The sequence below is a fragment of the Heterocephalus glaber genome, unplaced genomic scaffold, assembly GCF_053883595.1.
Source record: "Heterocephalus glaber isolate CG9 unplaced genomic scaffold, H.glaber_assembly_v1.0 deba00001479, whole genome shotgun sequence".
In the NCBI taxonomy this organism is placed as follows: Eukaryota; Metazoa; Chordata; class Mammalia; order Rodentia; family Bathyergidae; genus Heterocephalus; species Heterocephalus glaber.
In genome coordinates this window covers 316577-333322 of record NW_028258316.1, presented here as the reverse complement: position 1 = coordinate 333322, position 16746 = coordinate 316577, and the positions used below count along the sequence as shown (strand labels likewise).

Sequence of the window (16746 nt, the reverse complement as noted above, 5' to 3'; positions counted from 1 at the left end):
TTATTAAGTTTGCCCAGGCTTGTGGTTTTCTTGCCTCAGCCTTCCAGAGTGCTGGGATTACAGATGTGTGCCGCCATGACCAGTTTGTTTCTAGTTTTTGGAGAAACTTTCATCCTGTCTTTCGCATTGTCTCCTAACTTACATTTCCATCAACAGTGTGTGAGAGTTCCCCTTGCTACACATTGTCACCAGCACTTTTTTTTTTTTTTAATTTTTAAAAATAGCCTTTCTACTGGGTTGAGATGCTACCTCATTGGATTATTTGGGCATTTTTTCTTATTGAGTTGAGTTCCTTGTATATTCTGGATATTAATCCCTTCTTAGATGAATATTTTGTAGATAGTTTCTTCATAACTCTGTTGATTATTTCCTTCGCTGTATAGGAGATTTTTGGTTTGATGTAATCTTCATTGTCAGTGCTTGGATTTGTTGCCTGTGCTTTAGGACATATCCAAAACTCTTTGCCAAAACCAATATCCTGAAGCATTTGCCCTGTGTTTTCTTTTAGAAGTTTTGTAGTTTAGGCCCTACATTGCTTACTAAAGAGGCTGTCTTTGGTCCATGTATGTTTCTTGATGCCTTTGTCAAAATCAGGGACTTTTGGCCATGTCAGTAAATACGTGGATTTATTTCTGGATTACCTGTTCTATTCCATTGGTCTGTGTCATTTTTTTAAGCTAGTCCCATGATGTTTGGGTCTTGTGTCTTAAGTGTGTCTTAAAGTCAGGTATGTGACACCTCCAGCTTTACTATTTTTGCTCAGGATTTCTTTGGCTGTTGGGGGCCTTTTGGAGTCCCACACAAATTTTAGGAGTGTTGTTAATATCCATGAAAAATGTCACTGGTAATTTGGTAGGAATTGCACTGAATCTGTGGATTGCTTTTGATTTACTATTTTAACAGTATTCTTCCAATTCATGTGCCTTATAGAGGTCTTACCACTTTTTGTATTCTCTTCAATTTCTTTTCTTTTTCTTTTGAGCTTTTTAATGTTTTTCAGTTTTTATTTTTTACTAGTATATGTTTGCAGTACACAATGTTTACATTTCTTGTGTGGAGTTAGCACATGTACATAACACATCTCTTCCCCTCCCCCTGCCTTCCCTCTTGCATCTCTTTGTCCCCTTCTATTTTGCAAAAGATCTATCGCTATTGCCTGTTATCTACCTTTTATTTTGCTCTTTATTTATTAGTGGATTTCTTTGAAATTTCATAACTCACTCTGCCGTGCTTGGAGGTGTGATTCTCTACACACCACAGTGTGTTTTCTTGTTTGTCTTCTAGCTTATGTCTGATACTGCTGTTTGATGTCCGTGTCTTACTCCTGCTTTGGTCTGTGTGACCATAAAACTACTTTCCCATCCCTCCTTCCTTTTCCCTTCCTCTTCCCTCCTTCTTCCCCTTCCTATCTGAACATGTTCTTCCTTCTTCTCATATCTGTTCTACATTTTGCACCTTATTTACCCTTTGGGTTTCTCACATAAGAGAAACAATGCAGTATTTAAACTTCTGTGTCTGATTTATTTCACTTAAGATTATGGTCTCCAGGTACATCCATTTTCCCACAAATGTCTCAAATTTATCCCTTTTTTTGGTAGACTAGTACTCCATTGTATATAAATCACATTTTCTTTATTCATCTTTTAATATGCACATAGGTTGTTTTAAACATTTAGCTATTATAAATTGTGCTACGATAAACATGGTTATGCATTTGTCTTGCGAGAAGATACCTAGAAGGGTAACAGCTGGGTCAGGTGGAACCTCTAGTTTTAGTTTTTTGAGAAATCTCCCCATAATGGTTGTACCAGTTTACACTCCCATCAGCAATTGAGAAGGGTTCCTTTTTCCCCACAGCCTTGCCAGCATTTGTTATTGACTGATTTCTTGATAATAGCCATTCTCTTAGGTAGAACCTCAGTGTTATTTTAATTTGCATTTCTTGAATGACTAGTGATATTGATACATGATTTTTTCATATATTCATTTGCTGTTTGTATTTTTTTACTTGAGAAGTGTCTATTCATTCCAAATGCCCTTTTTTTTTTGAGTCTTTAAATTTGGAGGGGTCTGATTTTTAAAAAAATTCTCTTCAATTTTGTGCATCAGTGTTTTATAATTGTAGAGCTTCACTTCTTTGGTTAAAATTATTCTTAGGCATTTTACTTATTTGGAGCTAACATAAATGGGATTGCTTTCTTAATCTCTTTCTTGGCAATTTCATTATTAGTGTATAAAATAAGTGTTAGTGTTATATTCTCCAGCTTTACTGGTATCATCTATCACTTCTAACAGTGTTTTGGCAGAGACTTCATTTTTTTAATTAATTAATTTGAGATAGGATCTTGCTGTGTGGCCCAGGCTGGCCTTGAACTCAGGATACCCCTGCCTCGGCCTCTAGAGTGCTGGTTTACAGGTGCCACCATGCCCAGCTTGGGCTTTTCTGTGTTGCCAGGTGCGGTATTCTTAGCTGGCAGTTTTATTCTTTCAGCACTCAATATATCATCCAGTTCTCTTCTGGCTTGCAAGGTTTCTGCTGAGAAGTCTGTTGCTCTCACAGGAATTCCCTTGTATGTGGCTTGGCAGTTGGACTGTAACCGGGCTTGGTGATAATCTTTATTATGCCAATCTGTTAGGGGTCTTTTGATCCTTGATGTGTATCTTCCCCAAGATTGTTGAGATTGTAAGCAGTCATTTCATTGAGTAGATTTCCTCTGCTTTTTCCCTTCCTTTGTTCTCTGGAACATCCATACTTGCAAATTTTTTTAATTGATGGTGTAAAAATTTTATAGGCTTTTTTGTTCTTTTACGTGTGTGTGTGTGTGTGTTTGTGTGTGTGTGTCTGTCTGTCTGTCTGTCTGTCTATCTGTGTCTGTTTCTCTGACTGGATTATTTCAAGACTTGTCTTCAAGTTTAGAAATTCTTCTGCAAATACTTCTTAGGGCCCTCTTACCTATATGGTGTGCTTTGTCAGGAGTTTACAGTTGTCGAGGGTTCACCATGGCTGAGCTGATGCTCATTCCTCCCTGGCCCTCTGCACAGACTGCAGTGGTCTCCCTGTTTACACTACTCACGGTTGCTGCTTGCCATCTCTCGAGGGAAGGCTCCTTTCAACAGCCTTTCTTTGGCCCTGGTTGGGCCGTTTTCCAGATCTTACACTTAGGCTGATGTGCCCTGACTTGTGATCCTCTGTGACCTTCACTTCTAGAAGCTTTGAGGACTGCCCTTAAGCCCTGCAGGTCTAAAGTCTCACCTGATGGTAGCTCAGGTCCTTTCCAGTTCTTCAGGGTGTCAAGGTGTCACATTTGTGTAAGAGTCCACGGCCTCTGGTCCTGTTTTTCCAGATGACTGCAAGCATCCTCCAGCTGCTTCAGCTCTCTCTTGTTGGGCTCTGTCCTCCAGTGTGTGGCCCTCTGCACTGATCCCTGGCCAAGGCCATTTTCTGTCTGCTGGCTGCACTTTGTGGACATGTCCTCAACTCTGCTCTGGCTGCTGGGGGATATTTGATCTGTACTGTCACACTTGGAAATCCTGAGAGCCCTTTCCTACTCCGTCCTGTATTACAGCCTCTTTTTCCTCCCTATTTCCTTTAAGGTATTACTAATGGTCACTGAGAAGCTCTAGGCTGCTCCACAAAGCCCCGTGAGGTGAGTGGCTGCCCAGGCAGGAGTCAAGGGCAGGGTTTGAGGTCTGGCCAGACAGGGATGTGGAAGAAGTGCTGGCTGAGGGGCAGACTACACAGGAGGGAGTGAGGAGGAAGGCTCACAAGTGGTACTGGGATGAGGAAGAGAGTGGTGCAGAAGAGATGGCGAGCCAGTGCTTTGTGGGGCAGGAGGGCAGATGCCAGGCTTGCTGGCAGGCCGTCCCACGTGAGAAGCCATGAGTACATAGGTCTGTGTCTTAGCTGAGGATGAACTTGAGGGTCAAGTGACAGAGGCAGTGCAGGCCACATGGGGCACAGGCACAGCAGGGATGGAGGCCAGCAGACTCCAGGGCTGAGGAAGTTCTCTCTCCAACTGGGGTTCAGAATCTTCTGAAGGATTTTTTTCGTGGACCTAGAGTTCCATTTGGCAGTTATTGAGGATGATTCCACTGTCCATGGATTTCCATTTCTGGGAATTAGCTTGTCATTTCTCTGGAAGACTGTTTTCTCCTTGCTGCTGCTTCTTTTTTTTTTTGTACCAGGGGTCAAACTCAGGACCTTGTGCTTTCGAGGCAGGGGCGGCACCACTGAGCTAAATCCCTGGCCCTTCTCCTTGCTTGTTTTTAAGAACACTTAAGGAGCTGAGCATTAACTCAGTGGTAGAGTGTGTACTGAATGTACACAAGGCCCTTGGTACACACAAAAAAACCCTAAAGTCAGTAAATAAGCATATTGTATGCAGAGGAACTCTAGGATGTCCTGTCCTTGTAAGGCAGACCCAACACTGCTGCCCAGGACCTTTGCTGTGAGGATTGAGTATGCCTGCCTCCTTGGCCGCTTGATCCCAGAGGATCCCAAGCACTGTTGTTCACTTCTGTTTTCAACCTTTATGATAGTCAAAATGTACAGTTCAGATTCTTTGTGTGTAGCTTCTTTTAGTTCCCAAACCGTAAAACAGGAGCCAAACGAGTTACACAAAGAACCAGAGAGACCCAGGGAAACTGATGTAGTGGGACCAGGGTCCTATCCTGTCTTCCCCACCTGCTGTGGATGCAGTGGCTTTGTCCTTGAGGAAGCTGTGTGAGCTCTGTTTTTCTCAGCACACATGGTGAGCCTGAGTGTTGCAAAATAAATCGTTCTGTACTTGGAGGACCTCTTTTTATGTGGGAGTGCTTTACCTCCTTTCAGTGGAAGGTCTGATCGACCTGGCCCGGCTTAGTTTCCAGCCAGGCACTTGATCTGATTTCAGCTGCCAGGCTTCCTGTTGCTTATTTTGGGAGGTCTTTATGTGCATTTGTGCGTGAGTACGTGTGTTTGTATGTTTTCCTCTTAGAATTTAAGCAGTTTTTCTGAGATTTCCCAAGGAGAGAAACAGGAGAGGTTTACCTCTAGCTTCTCAGAGCCCCAGGGTTGGGGTTTCTTTCATTTTCAGTGTTTGCGGCTCTGGACAGAGACCCAGTGAAGGCCGATGCTGGTGTTCTGGGCCCTCGAGTCCTCTCCCCAGGACCTATCCAGGCAGGGCTGACCACTGGTTCTGGTCTGTACTTGGTTTTGAGTGGAGCATCCTGCAGGGCAGAGGAGCTGTGTGAAGTGTGTTCTTCCTGAGAGGCCTTTCAGGAGTCCCAGCACCCTTGCTTTGTTCTGCAAGCCCCAGCTGCTTATGCTGTTGAGTTGACTAGAAGAGGAAGCTCATCCGAGTGTCTGTGTCCCATGTTCAGCAGTCATGTGGTCAGAGTCGCTGCCCTAGGCAGTGCAGATGGAGAACACGCTGGTGTGGCAGGAAGCATTTCTCTGGCACTGATCCTGAGTCCACCCAGCCTTTGCCAGTGCTGTAGACATCCATGGGCTGACTCCCGGGCTGACAGGCTCCAAGGATGGGTCAGAGGGCACCCTTGTGTCCCAGTGCCCCTGCCTGCCAACGTTATAAGCCCATGGGCTTCTCCCACCCATGGGCTGTGTCCCAGCCCTAAGGTGTGTCCTGCCTCTGTCATGCCTGGTGCTCCTTGTGCCTTCTCAGTGGTGTCCCTGCTGTGTCTGGGTCCTGGAGGGCACCTCTGTGCCTGTCTGGAGAGGCAGGGCTTGGGCGCACAGGATGTGCCAGGTATGCAGGGCTGTGAGGCAGGTGCCACAGTGAGGTCTGGGAACTCGCAGAGGAGGGGCTGCCGGGTTGAGGCGGTTGCCTTGTCTTCCCTCCTGGGTGAGAGGCTGGCACGAGGCCACATGTCTTTGAGCAGCTCTCGCCTGTTTCAAAATCCCATTAGTTACCTGGTGGGCCCATTTGACTCTGGATTTTTTCTGATGTCTCAAGTGGCCTCAGATCTTTGTTTTCCTGGACCATGATCAGTGTCTTTCCTGGGGTTCTGGGTTGCTGTCTATGAGGGCCTCAGCTTGTGCCAGGCCAGCACTCTTGTCCTCAGGCAGCCCTTGTCCCCTTACATGGTTCTGTCACCAGCCCTGTGCCGCCAGAGGGGCAGATCTGTCAAGGTGCCTGGCTTATCTGAGCTGCGGTGCCTGGGCTGGCCTGTGGCCATGCTCCCACTCTGCTGTGGGCGCATCCTGTTATTTCTCACTATGATTTTGGGGTGGCTGAGGAGGAGCAGAGCTGTGTGTGTTGTGTGCAGGCAGAGCCTGGCCCCCTGCAGGGGCAGCCTCGGCCCCAGCCCCAGCCTCACCAGCTGTGCATGGTTTACACTCTTTGCCTTGCTTAAATTAAAATTAGCTGCTGTAGGATTCTGGTTTTACTTTGCCCTCACATTTGACACCTTGACCTTGGCTTTGAACTTTTGTGTTTAAAGTCAGGCTTGTTTCTTCTACCCTGTTTCTGCCTCAATGCTCTGATCATTCAGATCTGTGACCCATGAGCCTGCAATTCCAGGCCATGAAGCATAGCTCTGGAAATAACCCAGGTTCTCTCAGAGCCCCTTGGACATCTCAGGGCCACTTACAAGTTGCTACAGCCTGTGACTGCACCTGGCTCCCCACACACCCTGTTCCAGGCCTCTGTCAAAATCCCTTGCTTAGTTGAGCTACTTCTGTTTTTTAATTGCTGATAGTAAAACAATAGTATTTCCACTTTATTTCATAATAAATATCTGACTTGTAGATTGAACATTAGCTTTTCACTGGTCTAAGAAGTTAGATGTTTCTCCTGTGGAGAAAAGGTTTCAGCTGCCAACAACTGGCATTAAATTGAGGGTTTTACTGTGTGCACCTGCTAGTTCATTATTTTACTAGAAAAATTAGAAATTTGTCCAAAATTCTTATCACTGGAAATTCGGTTTTGCTCTTTTTATTTTGGGAAACACCGAAATGGCTGGAGAGTCAGGCAGCAGAGAGATGAGGCAAGGTCTGTTTGGCTTCCCCACATCCTCTTCCCTGAGGCCCCTCTGCACCCCACTTGCCTTGCTCGTAATGTCAGCGCCGTCTTGGTCATTTCTGAAGGTGCTCTCACATAGCTATGCTGTGAACACTTTCTGTCAGATTTAGGAACAGAATGCACTCTAGCAAAAGTATTCTTCTTGGCTGGGGATTTAGCTCAGTGGTTCTGCCTCGAAAGTGCAGGGACCTGAGCTCAATCCCCAGTACCAAAAAAAAAGTATTCTTCTTAAACTATAACTTGGTAGTAATAGAAAAATTGTGTCTTTAGTGCAGTTTTTGAAGATTTAGACATAGTTGGTCAGTTAAACAGTTCTAATGTCACTTATCGAATCTCTTTTTTTCAAGTGTGGAAGCATCTAAGTCCTTTGCTTGTGGATGGGGCTGCAGCAGCTGCTCTCTGGACAGCTGAGCTGTTTCTGTTTTACTAGGCTGGAGCCAATATTGACACATGCTCAGAAGACCAGCGGACCCCACTGATGGAGGCTGCAGAGAATAACCATCTGGATGCAGTGAAGTACCTCATCAAGGCCGGGGCACAGGTGGACCCAAAGGTATGCCCCACCCTGAGTTCACATGCCTGTTTGTGGGGAGATATTTCTCAGAACATGAGCAGTTCTTCACTGGGGCGCCTTCAGACATTTAACCAGAATTAGTTTGTCACCTTACATGTTGGCTGTTTATAGCGAGCACCTGATGTGCTTTGCTGACCAAAGGCAAATCAGTCCATAAGGAGTCTGCTGCGTGGAAGCTTTTTGCTTCCTTCATTCAGTGTACTTCCCTCTTCTGTCTTCCTCTCAGAGCAGTTAAGCAAGAAAAGAAATGGGGGTTAGGTATCTTGCCACATACCTGTTCTCCCAGCATTCAGGAGTTCAAGGTCAGCCTGGGCTACACAGTAAGACCCTGCCTCAAATAAATAAATAAAAATAAATAAATGGGGCCAGGGATTTAGCTCAGTGGTTTCGCCACCTGCTCCACAAGCGCAAGGACCCAAGTTTGATCTCCGCTACCTAAATAAATAAATAAAAGCATCCAAATTGGAAAGGAAGAAGTAAACCTATCTGTGTTCTAGATGACATAATCCTACACATAGAAAACTCTAAATGATCCGCAAAAATATTTTTAGAGCTAAAACTCTATAACTCAGCAGAGTAATAGGGTATAAAATCAACACGATATAATCAGTTATATTTTCAAATATTTGTAGTTAAAAAAGGAAAGAAAATAATTTCATTTACAGTAGCATCAAAAAGAATAAATGCTTAAGAATACATTTAACCAAAGAGGCAAAATAATTTGTACACTCAAAACTACAAGCCTTTGCTGAAATTAAAGAAGTCACATACAAATGGAAACATCACACATTTACATATTAGATGGCTTAATACAGTTAAAATGAAAATACTGCTCAAAGCAGTATGTGGATTCCATGCGGTCCTTATCAAAACCCCAACAGCCTTTTCTACAATTAGAGAAAAAGCCATCTCAGCATTCATACTGAGTCTCAGGGATCTGGCATAGCCAAACAATTTAAAAAGGAATAAAGTTGGAGAACTCACAGTTCCTGATTTCAAAACTTACTACAAAGCTATAGTAATGAAAACACTGTGATGCTGGTATAAAGACAGACATACAGACAAGTGGAACAGAAGAGAAAGCCCAGAAATGAACCCTTTCGTGTATAGTCCATTGACTTTTGTCAGGTTACTAAGATCATTTGGTAGGAAAGGGCATCTTTTCAACAGCTAGTGCATGGAATATGCTGTATCCACATGCAGAGGAATGTGGTTAGACCCTCACCTTGTATCATAGAGAGTTAGTGCAAAGTGAATCAAAGAATTCAGTTTAAGAGCTAAGAGCACAAAACCCTTGGAAGGAAACTATGAGAAGTCTGTTGACTTTGGATTTGGCAGTGATTTCTTGAATATGACACCAAGAGTACAGAGAAAAGAAAAAGTAGATAAACTTCATCAAAATTAAAAACTTCTGTGTATCCAAAAGACACTATCAAGATAGTGAAAAGACAGAATGGAAAAACACAGAATGGAAAAACATTTGCAAATTCTATATCTGATAAAGGGTTTCTATCCAGAATATATTAAGAAGCCCTATAATTCAACAACAAGAATGCCTCAAATAATCCAGTTAAAAATGGGCAAAGTGGGCCAGGTGTGGTGGCCCAGGCTACCATCCCAGCACTCGGGAGGCTGAGGTGGGAGGGTCGCCGTGAGCTTGAGGCCAGCCTCTGAACTTTAAATGGACGTTTCTCCAGAGAAGATCTGCAGATGGTCAGTTAGATGTTTCGCATTGTTAGTCACCAGGGAAATGCAAATAGCCATAATTAGATGTTACTTTATACCTACCAGGATGAGTATTATTTGGAAACGGGAAAGTAAATGTTGGTGAGGACGTGGAAAATTTGGGACCCTAGTACATGGCTGGTGTGACTCTCAAATGGTACAGTCACTGTGAAGAACAGTTTGGCGGTTCCTCAGATCACTAAACAGGACTACTGTGTGCTTCAGTGATTCCACCCCATGGTATATATATGTCCAAAGAAGTAAAAACAGGCATGAAATTTTGAGCAGTAGTATTCATTGCAGCAATGCTCACAACAGCTGAAGAGGTAGAAACAACCCAAGTGTCCATCAGCAGAGAAATAAACAACATGTGGCCAGTGCACACAGTGGGACTGTTGCTCCATCAGAGGGAGAATTGAAGCACTGCCGCTGCGCTACAGCAGGGAGAGCCTTGAAGGTGTGAAGAGAAAGGAGCAGCAGGTGCTGAAGTAGCCCACACATGATACTTGGAACAGGCTACAGGATGCCCAAGGCTGGGAGGAGGGACTGTGGTTGCTTAATTGTTAGTTTCTATTTGGGGTCATGAGAAAGCTTTGGAATAGTGACAATGATAAATGGAAAATACGATTAATGCCATTGAATTCTACACTTAAAAAATGACCCAGGTGTGGTGGCACACACCTGTAATCCCAGCACTTTGGGAGGCTGAGGCAAGAGGATTGCCATGAGTTTGAGGCCAGCTAGTGCTACATAGTGAGTCCTGCATAGCAGGACCCTGTCTCAGAAAACTCGGGGGAAAAAGAAGATTAAAATGGCAAATGTTGTTAAATATTATCCTAGTTTTTAAAAACATAGGGTCTGGATGTGTAACTCTGTTGTGAGCACTTGCCGCCTAGCCAGTGTGATACCTGTGTTCATCCCCAACACTGAGGAAAAAAAGGTAAAAAATACTCTTAGAGTCTTTCACATGAATATTCACTTTTTTCCAATAAAAAAGTGACCATTACTCTATATCCTAATGCTTAAACTGTTAAAAACAAAAACAAAGAAAAACCTTAAGTATCGTGAGAGAAAAACTGCATCACAGATAGGCAAGTGGTGCAGTGAGGTCCTGCTGACTTCCTACTCAAGGTGGTGGGCTTGACACAAGGGCATGTTGTCATTGTGCTGAAAGGAAGAGACCTGGAAAGAAGAGGGCAGTGGGGCACAGTACCAGCCCGAGAGCCCTGAACACGGAGGGAGTGAGCCTGAGTGAGCCTGTGAGCGAGCAGACCAGACCCAGCAGCAGCCACCGCTTGAGGGCTGCTGGGCCTATGGGAAAACAGCCCTGTGGGAAAGACAAGTGGCTGTTCACAGCAAGGATAACATAAGACGAAGTTTATGCAAATTCAGAACTGAAGTGTGTGGCAGTAATAGCACAAAGGAAGGCAGGGTATAAATGGAATCACTTTGTTGTAAGGTATTTTTTGTACAATGTTAATTCAAGTAGCCTGAGAGTTAATGATGAATATTGTAATCTCTGGAGAAAGTACTAAGAAAAGAAACAGCTTTATGGTGGTAAAAACTAGAGGAAGTAAGAAACATTAAAAAGTAATTTGTAAGCTCAAGGACCTGAGTTCGATCCCTGGTGCCCCCCAAAAAAGTAATTTGTGCAACTAAAATACAAGAGATGAGGAATAAAAGCAGATGGGACTAGTGGAAGACAAGTGGCAAAGTAGTGTGTTTAAACCTGCCCTTGTCCACAGCCGTGGATGCAGACGGAGCACTGCACTGGAAAGGTAAGGATTTGTCTGACTAGACAGAAAAGCAAGAACCAGCAGTGTCCCACGATACCCACATGTCAGCGTGAAGACAGCATGGTGGGAGTAGTAGGTGGGACACCCACTGTACACACGGTGAGCTGAAGATCAGGGTGAAGGCAAAAGTGCAAAGCTTAGAAAGTAATGGGGCAGATGATCTTTGTGATTCTGCTATGGAGAACTCCTAAGGCAAGACAAAAGGAAACAACCTGAAACATGCAGCCCACACAGAAGGAAATAATAAATGAACACAAAACATATGGAAAACATTTAAAACCTGACTGAAATATCATTTTAATCATTGAGTTATGTAAAACTTAAGATTTTGGAAATGCCCGGGAAGGTGCTCTGCCCTAGGCGCATTCATTGGCAGATAGGTCGGAAGCTGACCTTTTGAGTTAGCAGTTCTCAAGTGGCCAACACTGCCACGTGGGAATGGAGACATGGGAATAGTGTATTTTTAGATAACAAAAAGTCGGAAACAGCTCAGTGTTCCTGAACCGAGAATGATTGTTACGTGTTACCTACCAAGATGATTCTCAAAAGCATCATGTGGAACTCTTAACAGGAGTTGCAGAAGGACCTAGAGTGTATTACAGAGCATTTTAAAGTGCGAGACCTTCATTGATGAATGCATGTTTCGTAAAGTATCAAGAAGTGGATGAAAGCATAGATACTACATTCATGGGGTTGACTGCCTGTTTGCAAGGAGGACGAAGACACTGGATGGGGCAAAAGTGTTCCCTTGGGTGAATGTGATGGAAACATCTGCTTGTGCCTGAACAGAGTGGATGGCACACCTTACAGCTCTGAAGAGTAGATGACAGCTTTTCCCTGCCGCTTTCACATCTTACTACATGGTTCCCTTGGCTGAGACACTGCCACCTGTGAGACCCCTCTTCTCCACTCCCAGGTGCATGGGCTTCAACACGTGAGGCCTGGCTTCTTGCTTGTGTGTCTACCTGCTGCAGGGTGGGACAACTGACCCCGCTGTCTCTGCCACACACATTTCTGCTGCTTACAACTCGCAGCAGTTTTCCAGTGTTGGCACTGAAGGCTAGTCACATGGGGATTGGGTTTGCAGGCTGTCCGTGATAAAGATATGTACCCTGGTGGACATTAGTCTTAATAGAAGCATGCTCAATAATGTGTATTAAAATCTAGGATTGCATCTCTGAGGTGGAAAAAGAGAAAAGTAATAAAGACAGGACAAGTCAGTATAGCGATGGCAGCAGGACCTGTAGGAGGGAAGGCAGAGTGTCTGCATGGCCCAGCCCTGGGCTGGATGGGCTCTCATGCTGGCCTCCACACCAGCTGTCACCACGTGGTCCTCCTGGCCTCCCATGGAGCTTCTGGGTCTGACCTCTTCCTGCATGTAGTTTTCTCTTTTGAGATGGTCCCACTAGTGTGATCTGTGTAGTGTCCTCAGGGATACAGCTGAAAGCTAATGAGATGTGTCCAACAGCCAGAAGAAGTGGGAACCAGCAGATGGGACGTCTGTTGGGGTGCAGCAAGGGCTTGGCCCTATTTCCATCTGGATGATGATTGCTGAGCCATCCATGTGCCTTAGTGCTCAGAGAGCCCAGTGGGAGCAGCTTGGCTCCAGGGTGGAAGCTGGGGTGTCACCAGGCCGCCTGGCTCTGGTAGGAACAGTGGTCTTGTCAGGTGGTTCTTTGAGATGTGTGATGGTGACAGGCCCCCACCTGGCTCTGCCTTGTAAGGGTCAACGGGCTTGGATATTGGGTGTGCCCTGTGGCCCCATGCCCTGTGACAGGACTCCTCAGGCTGGCCTTCCCTGTAAGTTGGGTCCCTAGTGACACTGCCACCTGGCTGGAGTGGGAGTCTCTGTGGCTCTGTGCTGCGGGTCCAGTCACAGGTGGTTCTGCGAGCTGAGCAGCATTTGTGTTGCAGGACGCAGAAGGCTCCACGTGTTTGCACTTGGCTGCCAAGAAAGGCCACTACGATGTGGTTCAGTACCTGCTGTCCAATGGACAGATGGACGTCAACTGTCAGGTAAAGCCATATCCCGTTTGGTCATACACACACAGTCGTCTTCTTCTGCAGTTGTCCTCCATAGTGCTGCATTCACTTGGGTTCCTACAAGGCCTTATGCCTGTCACCAGCCTGCTCTACAGGAAACCCCAAAATGTCTCAGTGGTGCTTCCTCCTTTGAGTTCTGCCTGTGCCACTCTCTGAGTCAGGCCCGTGTTCCGCTGTCACCTTGAATGCGGTGTTCCAGACGCTAGTGGCCAGATCAGTTCTCACCTCCCTCAGGCATGCAGCCCCCACCCAGCCGGCTGGCTTGTCCCCTGGCACTGGTTGTGGTCTCCTTGTATACCTGTTGTGTCTGCTGATCTGTGTCCCCACCGTCAGAGCCACAGGGCAGTTTTACCCACATAGTCTGTGGGGCCTCATTGGCGTCTACACACAGCAGGTATTCACAGGTGCCTACGTCCATCAGTGACCTGGGCTGCTCTCGCCATCCCCTCAGAGGCTCCATCTCTGCCTCTCAGCCCAGTGCTGTCCCCTTCTCCTGTGCTGTCATGCTCTCCCCCCAGGCAGGCCATGAACAGCAGTTTATGGCTGAGCCTCCTTCTGAAGTGTCCCTTGTCCCTCTCTGGCTTTATTGTCCTTCTCATGGAGTCAGGTTGTCCCCCACCTTGCCCCCGCCTGTGCTGTGTCCCCCTCCCCCATCCCAGGTCCTGGGCAATGCCAGCATTCAGCTGCATAGGGAATGTCTTCAGTTGCAGAGGCTGTGTGTTCGGAGAAATATAGGCTGTGGGCAGCAGGAAGCCCTTTTGGAAGTATTGGGTCGGAGGCTGAGTGTGTCACTTCCCAACTGGGAATTGGCATCTTGACTCAGTTCCTGAAAGTGAAACTGCCCAGGATGCAGTAGACTTGGGGGCAGTGGTAGAAAGACAGCTCCTGAAACCCTTAGTTTACCTTGCAACCCCTCCTGCTGCTGCATTGCCTTCCAAAAAGAGGCAAGAACATTCGTCTCTGGGCTGATGTCCATCTGTTGGCTAGTCTCACACTGGAAGTCACACTGGGGCCAAGAGGATGAGTCGAGGGTACTGTCATGCACGCTTCTTGTGTCTGGGTACCCCAGCCTGGTCAGGGTGCACGGACCATTGAGTTCTCAGTTACCAGGGTCCTCCTCACATGTTGACTAGAGTGGTAGCTCTGCCAGCAGAATGCAGAGCAGCAGTGCCTAGGGGTGGTGCCCAGGGGCCATGTAGGCTCCTACACTCATGAGTCACCTGGGGCAGTGCAATGGGGATTCCTGGTGCCACCTCTCAGGTCCTGAGCAAGGTGTGTGCAGTGCCTGGAGATGATGTTTTTGGGCAGTATGGTAGCTGTGCTTCCCTCTCTCTACTCAGGACGATGGCGGCTGGACACCCATGATCTGGGCCACTGAATACAAGCACGTGGAGCTTGTGAAGCTGCTGCTGTCCAAGGGCTCCGACATCAACATCCGGGATAATGTGAGTCTCATAGGTTACCCCAGGGACAAGCCATCTGGGGGTTGGGCTAGAGTCAAGCCTAGGCCACTGTTATTGCTGGCTGTGTCTGAAGTTGCTCCATGGAAGAAAGGAAAGCGGACAGACTGTGGTTTAAGATGGGTCCTAAGTGAGGGAATTGGACTGCCCAGTCCTTCTGGGCATCTCCTTAGCCAGACAGCAGGCACCTGGCTGACTTAAGAGGGAGTCTGTTGGGAGTCTCCAGGGGCTGGCAGAGCGGGACAGATACAGGGAGGCAGCAGGATGTGAGTGGGAGTCACCACAGTAGAAAGTGGATTGAATGAAGTTCAGGGTTGTTTATACATGTTCATCAGGTTGGTAACAGGAAGGTTTGGCACAGATGATCTGAAAGCACTGCTGAGCATGCACCTGACTCTGGGCCCTGTCCTCCGCCTGTGAAACCTGATGGTCATGCCTACAGGTCCTTCTCCCACCCAGAAGCTGAGGGCCTGTCAGCCTCTGTGCCAACACAGGGCTCTTCCTAGAGGGCAGTTCTGGGGCCACCACTCTGCAGAGGAATGTGCCCTGGGCTGCAGCCTCCATAGGAGTTTCTGCCTCACGTGATCTGAGTCACTGAGACACTTCTGTGGCTCATCCACTGCCATGGGCACCCACAGCAAAGGGGTATGGCTGGAGTGGGCAGGGGCCTTTGAATGAGGAGAGGAGAGAAGCAGAGAGGAGGAGTAGTCACTGCTCCATGATGGGATCACAGTGCTGAAAAGCCACTGAGGCTCTGCACTGCTGTAACGAATAGAGATAATCAACTGATAAAGAGGAAAGTCCAACTATTTTTAAAAAATTTTTTACAGGAACATCAAAGCAAATGTTTATTTTAACAGGGCCTGTGCTGTAGCATAAGAGGGTCAGTACACAGGACTAAAACCTGAGAAGGGGTGGTTAAAGAAGCACTGAGAAGTGCTGGTTAAAGAGCAACTGCAGGCCAGTTTTAGTGAAGGGCAGGACTGAAAGCTTGCTATAAATGTTGAGTATGCAAATAAGGGGCTCAGATCCCTTCCTCCCAGATCTTAGCCACGTCAGGGTCCCCCTACCTTCTTCAAAAAGGCAGCAGTATCCTGTGAAGTGGCAGAGTTGGGGAGAGCGGCCACGCTGCCTGCCTGACTGCAGTCATATTGGTGGTCAGCAAGGGCGACACTGAACAAGTTGTCCCAGTGTCCTGAGGGGAGGGAGGAAGAACAGAGAGGAAGGGGCAGGGGTGTGACAGCCACCAGGCAATCCACCCCCAGCTGGCAGTGTTAACATAGGAGAGGTCAGGCACCTGCATCTGCCTCGTTTCCTCCTAAGAGATTTGATGCTCCTCAACTTTTTTGTTTTTGGTACTGGGGTTTGAACTCGGGTCTTTGCACTTGTGAGGCAGGCGGCGGAACCACTGAGCTAAATCCCCAGCCCTATCTTCCTTAATCTTAAGGGGAGCTCAAGGGCCATCTTCTGTAAAGGCTTCAAAGCTGATCTGGTGCAGTTGACCCTGCCTGCTGGCTCTAGTGATGTATGGACTTCTGGCCCCTCCTCTGGAGATACTGATTGGAAACCCTGCATCATCATCAGCTTAAGTTGGAATTTTTTTAGTCTGGAAGATACAAACTTTTCCAAGAGTTTAAAGATACAGGGTAGTATAATTACCCCTAAAGGACACTACTGGAAGCTTCCTGTCTGCCAGTGTCATCAGAACTTGACCCTCTACAAGAACAAGTATCTGTTCTGCTCAGTGCTTCTGGTCTAGAAACTGCTTCCAAGACTGCATCTGGCCTCTGTCCAAGGACACATGATTGCCAATACTTCCCATACTTTGAGATCTTTCTCTGCCATCCTCTCCAGTCTGGCTGTATTCAGTTGGAGCAGAAACTTGACCTCAGAGATGCCACCCATCTTGTACATTAGGGAGCATTCTATCCAGAAACAAATTGACCCTGTAGCCATCATATGGAGTCATGATTGCCCCACACAATTCATGAATCACCGTAGTATTCTAAGCCCCATTAACCCCTGGATTGGAATTAGCCAATCAGCAGCTTCTTCCATTTGTATTTGTATTGTCCTTGCAAATGGAGCCCATAGTAGATGTGCTTAGGCTTGGAAACATTAAGTCCAAA

The 16746-nt window shown here is 46.6% G+C and overlaps 1 protein-coding gene across 25 annotated transcripts in view; it reads left to right on the top strand.

The window, feature by feature from the left end:
- Ehmt1 (euchromatic histone lysine methyltransferase 1) overlaps positions 1–16746 on the top strand; it is a 192149-nt gene that overhangs the window by 143657 nt on the left and 31746 nt on the right. For all 25 annotated transcript variants that reach the window (XM_087182590.1, XM_087182606.1, XM_087182585.1 and 22 more), the window contains 3 exons: positions 7450–7572; positions 13029–13130; positions 14498–14602. In XM_087182590.1, coding sequence (XP_087038716.1) covers positions 7450–7572; positions 13029–13130; positions 14498–14602 — 330 coding nt within the window. The remainder of the gene's footprint in view (positions 1–7449; positions 7573–13028; positions 13131–14497; positions 14603–16746) is intronic.